The sequence below is a fragment of the Acanthisitta chloris genome, unplaced genomic scaffold (genome assembly GCF_000695815.1).
Source record: "Acanthisitta chloris isolate BGI_N310 unplaced genomic scaffold, ASM69581v1 scaffold24382, whole genome shotgun sequence".
Taxonomy (NCBI): Eukaryota; Metazoa; Chordata; class Aves; order Passeriformes; family Acanthisittidae; genus Acanthisitta; species Acanthisitta chloris.
In genome coordinates, this window is record NW_008661409.1 from 4,036 (window position 1) to 11,988 (window position 7,953).

Below are 7,953 nucleotides of genomic sequence, written 5' to 3' on the forward strand. Positions count from 1 at the left end.
TCTTCAACTTGCAGCAATGGGCTGCAAGATGAAGAGCAGCAAGTGCCAGTTGTTGCTCTTCTGGGAGGCCAGGTGTCGTGGTTTAACCCCAGCCAGCAGCCAAGAACCACACAGCCTCTCACTCACTCCCCCACCAATGGGATGGGGGAGCGAATCAGAAGGGTAAAAGCTACAAAAACTCATGGGTTGAGATAAAGACAGTTTAATAGAGAAAGCAAAAGCTGCACACACAAGCATAGCAAAACAAGGAATTAATTCACTGCTTCCTGAAGACAGGAGGTGTTCAGCACCTCCAGGAGAGCAGGGCCCATCACACAGAATGGTGACTTGAGAAGACAAACACCATCACTCCAAATGTCCTCCCCTTCCTCCTTCTTCCTCCCACCTTATATACTGAGCATGATGTCATATGGTATGGAATATCCCTTTGGTCAGTTCGGGTCACCTGTCCCAGCTGTGTCTCCTCCCAGTCTCCCATGCATCCCCAACTTCCTTGCCAGCCTGGCAGCACGGAAAGCAGCAAAGGCCTTGGCTCTGTGTAAGTTCTGCTCAGCAATAGCAAAAACATCTCTGCATTATCAACTCTGTGTTATGCACAAAACCCAAACATAGCCTCATACTAGCCTCTATGAAGAAAGGTAACTCTACTCCAGCTCAAACCAGCACACCAGGAAGGCCTGACAGCTGCTTGATCTTCTCTGCATTCACTGTGGATGCACCACTGGTACCCCTTCGGGTCCTTGCAGTGCCCTCTCCTGAGGCTGGCAATGCCAAGGACACAGGGACCCATGGGCCAGTCACAATGGGGTAGTTTTCCCTCTTGTCCCCTATGAAACTTCCTTCAGCCTCCAACACAGACAACTCTTGGCATTCCCCTGTCACCCTGGAGATCCAGGTGGGTCCTGTGCCCTTGTACCCCCATGACATCAGCATAAACTATGCACCAGTGTCTACCAAAGCCTTGAATACTACTGCGGGGCTGATGTGCCAGGCCATCAAATCCAATGTAGCCAGTCATCCCTTTCCCCCTCCTGGCTGGAGGCAGGGACCCTCTATTCTTGTTCCTGATCAGAGTATTCACTGTCTGACCCTTGCAGAGCCAGACCAGAAGTTCCCTCACCAGGACCAAGGGAGGTGATTCCAACTCTTCTATGTCTGGGAGGTTGCTGATTCCCTTCTGGTGCCTGCAGCACCTGTGCTGACAGTCTTCTTGGGTGGCTCCTTCCTCACAGCTCCCTTCCGTCTCAGCTCACGGACACGAGCTTCCAGCTTGAAGGTGGGTTCTCCATCCCACTTCCTCATGTCTTCTCCCTGGTCACAGAGGAAGAACCAGAGTGCTCCACGTGACATGTGTCTGAGGCTCTGCCCTCTGACCAGGGCAGGAAAGCATTGATTTCTCAGGCTGCCCCTGGCAGATGAGGTGCTGGTCCCTAGGGATGAGGAGGTGCGAAGATTTTCTTCCAAGCTTCGGAGCCAGCAGGACACTCTCTCTACAGTCGGTGTATTCATTTCTGGGGAATACATGCCTGCCAAGCTGCTGGAATATGATGCAGGAGCACTTTGAATCACCTTCCTCCACATGGCCTGTGTGCAAGGGACATCCTCTGGATCTTTGGAGACATTATCATTTTCCAGATCACTATAGATGACCTCCAGCACTGCTAATTCCCTCAGGCACTGGATACCTTCACCTGCAGTGCTCCACTTCCCTGGGGAGTTCCCAAGTTCTTCCTTGAACGGATACCTTGCCCTCACACTTGAGAGGAGCCGTCTCCAGAGACTGCACACTGCTGCCTCTTTTCCGATGCCTCTTCCAATCTCCTGGTCTCTAGTAAGGGCTCCCAGCTGTTGGGCTTCCCTCCCGTCCAGCAGCTGGCTGTCAGCCCCGCGGTCCCAGCAGCGGAGGAGCCAGGCACAGATCTGCTCCCCTGGCCGGCGGCTGTAATCTCGTTGCAACCCTTGCAGCTCTGGTGAGGTCAGGGACTGGGGAACTTTGGTTTCCTCTTGGAATTCTCTCGCTCCTCCCTCCAATCCCTTCATTGCAGGACTGGCTTCCCGATCAGACCTTTCCTTTCCCGGTTCTTCTTCTTCTCCCTCTTCTTCTTCCTCCCTTTCTAACTGACAATATGGAGCTGCACTCCTTGCCCACCTTTTCTCTTTCATGACAGGGACAGTCATTGTAGTTGTTTTTTGGGTCTCTATCTCGACCACAGTGTCCTCACCTGCAGTTTGGGTCCCTGACTCAACCACAGTCCCCTGAGGGTGCTGAAATGTGGCTCGATAGGCACAGGCCAGGCCCCAGCACAGGGCTGGAAGCTGCTGGTTTTCATTGGGCTGGACAAGGCACCTTTCCATCAGGTGATGTGTCAGTTTACCAGGGTCGATCACCTGCTCAGGTGTAAAGTCCCAGGCCATGGGAGATGAGAACCGCCCTAGGAACTTGCCCAAATCCTCCCACACCCCCTGCCACCCAGGCACTGGCCCCTTCCAGGCACATTTCAACACCACCTCTCCCCGAATTTGTCTTCTATTCCACCAGGACACCAGATTCCACAAACCCCACAATATGCCAACAGCACTGATTAGCAGTACTGAACAGCTCATGTAGGGATGAACCAGGACCGCAGGAGGATGTGCAGGAAAGTCATCCACATCAGTCCCAGGCAGGGAGAGAGAGATGTATTCCCTCATTGTTCCCACAGGACAGCTCCCCCAGCACAGCAAGGCCACCAGTGCCAGGGCAGAGCACAGAGCCATTGTTAGTGTCAACATGTTCCCAAGCTCAGCCAAACAAAGAGATAAGCAGCACAGTCGACGAGCTCTGTGCCCCACACAGGAGCTGCTGCTCAACAACCAATATTGCTGTGGCAGGGGCTACACAGAACTGCTGCTGTCTCACTCCACGTTGGCCACCAAAGGCGACTGTGGTGGGTTGACCCTGTCTGGACACCAGGTGCCCACCAAGCCACTTGTGCTGGTTTTGGCTGGGATGGAGTTAATTTCTTCTCGCTCCCTCTTCTCAGCTGGACAGGGGAGAGAAAACGAGACAGAAAATGACTAGTAGGTGGAGATAAGGCAGTTTGCTAAAGCAAAAGGTTGTGTGTGCCCAAGCACAGAGAAGAACCCCAGAGACCCAGTTCTGTACCTCCTGTCAGCGAGTGATGTCCGGCTGCTTCCCAGGGAGGCTGCTCTGGAAGGCAAACACTGTGATAACCCTCCCTGCCTCCTCCTCCTCCTCTTAGCTTGTGTATCAGAGCAGACGTCACAAGGCATGGAACAGCCCTTGGTCAGCCTGGGTCAGCTGTCCTGGACATGTCCCCTCCCCACCTTGCCCACCCCCATCCCCCTGATGGGAAGGGAGGGACAGTACTGGTGCTGTGCCAGCTCTGCTCAGCAGCAGCCTCAGAACTGGGGCGTTACCAGCTCCTTCCCAGCTCCCCGTGCAGAGCACAGCACAGCCAGGGCTCAGCTCCACCTCAGCCAGACCCAGCAGAGGATGTTAGGCTGTTTCACCACACTCCTCAGGTACAAGCTGGAGGTTCCACACCCGCCGCCTTTCCTCTCCTTGCACCATTGGTGCAGCTGTTTCCGAAGTGAAAGCAGGATTAATTTAACCTGGGAATCAAGATCTGCACAGCTGCAATTTGGTTGCCACTACAACAGTTTCAGGCTTCCCTTGGTGGAGCTGCTGAGGCTACAGACAAATTCCTTCCTTTTTAAGCCCCGTGAACGATCATCAAACATGATTGCTAAGGAAGCAACTGTCAAAGTCCTTTCATTTATTTCTGAGTATCACAGCTGTACAGTTTTCATACATACAGCAGGAAATGCACATTGGTTGCACAATGGCATTGGCTGCATTTCCAAGTATAATACAGTAAGTGCAACTCCACTTAAAATGTACATTTATACAACTCCAACAAGTCAAGGATTGCTACTACCTGTGCCAGTATAAAGCTCTGTTTGTCTTCTGTCTCCTTACTCAAGCACTTCCAGGTTAGATGTAAAACACACTCCAACATTTTAAAAGGGCCCTTGTGGTACCTGGCCAGGATGTAAAATATTTGGTGTGTAAAATGTAACCATTAACCTTTCTGTTTTCAAAAATAATAACCCTCTGAGCCCATTGGAAGGTTTGTCATTGAACTCTTATACTGACACTTTTGTAGCAGGAGCCAAATTTCCCCCTCCTTTTGTTTGCTCTTGCACTGCTTTATCAGTGAGAGAGAGGTGACATTTGTAATGTGTTGCAGCTTTATTCAGGGTGGTTAAACCAGTGAACAGTTTTGCTCAGAAGGTAAAGAACATTTCTCATTGAAGGAAACAAAATTACATGGCAGAGACATTTGTCAGCAAAACTTCAATGGCTGCTACCAGCACTAACAAAAAAGAAAACAGAAAGAAAGGAAAGTATTAATGTTCTTTTCAGAAACACCCAGTTTCAACTCTTGTAACCTCTGAATACTTTGGTCCACAGACCATGTTCGTGTTACAGTTCACCAAAGGAAAACCACAACTGCTTACTGCCGTCCCTGGAACAGGAATGGTTCAGTGTCCAACCTCCTTTAAAAATAGACATTGTACAATCCTCTCACCTCAACAAAGGTGACACTGGCAATAAATACACTGGTTTGGTGGGTTTTATTCTTCACTAGGAAAAGTCTCCAAACTACCTATTGTAGGCTCTTTCTTTTTTAGATTTCTCCAAAGCCTTGTCCATAGTTTTCTCGTTTTCTCCTCGACATTTGGGGCAGTACCACTTGCCCTTGGGTTTATGGTTGAGTCCCACGCAGGAGAAGTGAAACCACTCGATGGGACACTCATCGTTGTCACATCCTATCATCTCTCCATAGGAGACCTGGTTGCACAAGCAGTATGTTGGCTCGTTGGGGTCAATGGGCAGGTCTGGGGGAGAAGCTTCCCGCTCTGCCTTAGCCTTGGAGCGTTTCTTCTTCTTGGATGTCTTTGCTTTCTTCTCCTTTGGTGTTCCTGAGGTGATGTCGTCGTGATCGTGGTTGTTGGAGGCATTTTCTCGGTTCTCGTTATTCCTCTGCCTCCTCGACCTCTTGTTGTTGGGCTTTTCAGCCTGGGTGATTGTCTCGTTCTTTGACTTATCCTGGCTGGCTTTGCCACTGTTCCCAGTGGTGTCATTAGCCTCCTGACAGGTCTCAAACAGTTCCACGTGGCTGTCCACCTGCCTCGTTCTGTTCTCAACCAGCTCCACCATCTGACTGACGATCTGGATCTTCTCGTCCCCCAGCTCCTGGCTGCGAATCAGAGCTCTCTGGATGCAGTGCAGCATCCTCCTCTTCTGCACAGCATCTGTCTCCCGTTTGAACTTCTCGTAGTAATCATCCAGGTCCTTCAGGATCTCTGCAAAGAAGGAAGAAAAGCTGTGAACAGTTTTGACAGGGAGAAGGGCGAAACAAAACTTCCTGTGTTTCTCCTTCCGTACAGCAACACTTTTTGTGTGGTGCAAAGCTGACCCAAGACAGACTCCCTGAAGCTCAGGACTCACTGGGTTACTTCAGTAATCCAAGTGGCTCATCACTCCACTGGGTTACTTTAGTTCTGGTTGGTCCTGCAGGAACAGGATGTGCAAATGCTGATTTGGAAGGGGAAGAAAATAAGTGCCCAAATACATATTTTTATGCATGCTGGGAATTCTTCACTTTAGGCTTCTCAGTCACGGAAAAGAATAAACACACACACAGACACCACTAGATGCTCCAAAATGAACTGCAGTGTTAGTGGATGTTTTCTGTACAGCAACATTATCATTTTTATTGATGACAGAGTGGGAGAAAGAGTTGGAGAAAAAGCAAGCACAGATCAAGCAGGTGCTGGGTCACTTGACTCCAAGTTGTGGGTCTGGACCCTGAGCTACAGCAAGTTTCACCCAATATTGCTGAGCTACCTCTGTGAGGCCACAAAAATCCCTGGACTGCAGGACTGGTTTACAATACCCAAGATGTTCAGGTTATTTTCCCCCTATATATTCCCCCGCCAAATGCATTGCTTACTTTTTAAAACACACAAGTATAATCTTCATTACATATTTACTGGAGAGAAGGAGATCAAAAAGTTGGAAGAGAATTATTAAAGGTGATGTGCAACAACTGGAGCAGCCAAAGCTCCCAACTGAAAATGCTGGCACTGAAAATGTGTTAGACCCTGAACTGCACCTCGAGGACTGTTCTAACAGTTTGTGAGCAACAAGAGTGCACAGAAGGTGCTTGGAGTGGTTCTGGAAACCCATTGGTAAACAGATGGTTTTGTGTTTTGTTGACACTCAAATTAGAGAATCCTAGAACCATCAGTGTTGGAGGAGATCTCTAAGATCATCCAGTCCAACCAATAACCTGTCACTGCTGGAACCCCTAAATCAGATCCTCTAGTGCCACATCCAGATGCCTCTTCAACACCTCCAGGGATGGTGACTCTACCACCTCCCTGGGCAATATCCCAGTGCCTGAATACCCTCACAGAGAAAACATTTCTCCTGACATTCAATCTGAACCTCAACTATATCATACGAATCAACAAACCCAAGTGAAAAACAGAGGACACTCAGCACTTCCATATTAAATCCTCGAAAACACAGAATGCTTCTCCTGCATCTCCTTTCCTCTCTGAATTTCCTCCTTCTCACTGCTTGTAACATCCTGCCTTGGAGAAGCAGAGACAGGAAATCTCACCTCAGTTCATCTAACAGACACCAGGATCCCTTTCCCATGCAACTGGAACAACCCAAACTTCTGGGAACTTTGTTAATAGGAGAATGTGATACCTATGCAATACTACCTGTGGTGGAGGTTGTGCCTTGCCTGGGCACAGCCTCTGATCCTGATTGCCAGTGAATATTTCCATGGCAATATCAAGCTTACTTTATATTTCAGAGCTGCAGCCTATGCATCACACAGTGGTTAAGCACAGCCTCGTGAGCTGCTCCTGCAATAAAACCTACCTTACCAAATCAGTGTTTTGATATGTTATTAACCAGCTTAACAGATTTCTTTATTTCCCCTAAGTACAAAAAAAAATCCAAACCAGAATAAAATTATCAAAAAACCCAAGATGCCACTGAAAGATCCCCCAAGAACACAGAATAAGCATTTAGGGAGACTAATCAGTGTCAATTATTTTCCGTATCTGAAATGCAGAAGTTTTGTGCTTTAAGCTTTGTCACATGCCTGATGTCATCAGCTTAGCCCCTCTGGATCAGGCAGGTAGGCACCTTAGATGATATTCCACTTCCCCAGCACCACCCTTTGAAAGGAGGTGTAAAACATACTCATACACACTGTGAGGCTGTTCAGGCACTGGAATACTGCCCAGGAAGGTGGTGCAGTCACCATCCCTGGAGGTGTTGAAGAGGTGTCTGGATCTGACACTGGAGGATCTGGTTTAGGGGTTCCAGCAGTGAATGGTTGGACTGGATGATCTCAAAGGTCTCCCCCAACCCTGATGGTTCTGTGACTGTGAAAACTCCAATCCCAGTACAGCACATTCCCGTTGGCACTGCACGCCCCGACCCAGCGGGAGAAGTAGCTGTTTGCATCGATGTGGAATTCTGTAAAGCGCTGACAGCGCTTAGCATGTCAGACACGGCGCGACAGGGGCAGAGACGCCGCAGGACCAGAGAGGGATGCTCGGTGTCGGCAGCGAGAGGCACATCTGGGCAGCTGTGCCGCGGCTGGGGCTGGACGAGTCCTTCCCCAGGAGCCTGAACGCACGGGAATTCCACGCACCGCGTTCCCTAACGCGGCGGCGGCGCAGACCGGGGCTGGGTGAGCCTTTCCCGAGGATCCCGAGTGCACAGGGACTCCTGGACCCGCGGCACGCACCGGGGCTGGCTCAGCCTTTCTCGAGGAGCCTGAACCCATGGGAATTCCAGCGCATCGTATTCCCAACCGCGGCGGCACAGACCGGGGCTGGCTCAGCTCTTCCCAA

At 50.0% G+C, this 7,953-nt stretch overlaps 1 protein-coding gene across 1 annotated transcript; it reads right to left on the reverse strand.

The window, feature by feature from the left end:
- Positions 1-4,390: 4,390 nt before the first annotated feature.
- Positions 4,391-5,368, reverse strand: ING1 (inhibitor of growth family, member 1). Its single transcript, XM_009070223.1, has one exon. The coding sequence runs from the start codon at positions 5,300-5,302 to the stop codon at positions 4,670-4,672; it is 633 nt and encodes a 210-aa protein (XP_009068471.1). The 5' UTR covers positions 5,303-5,368; the 3' UTR covers positions 4,391-4,669.
- Between the last annotated feature and the right edge of the window lie 2,585 nt (positions 5,369-7,953).

Coding starts and splice junctions, on each gene's coding strand:
- ING1 (XM_009070223.1), bottom strand. CDS start 5,302: ATGCTGCACTGCATCCAGAGAGCTCTGATTCGCAGCCAGGAGCTGGGG.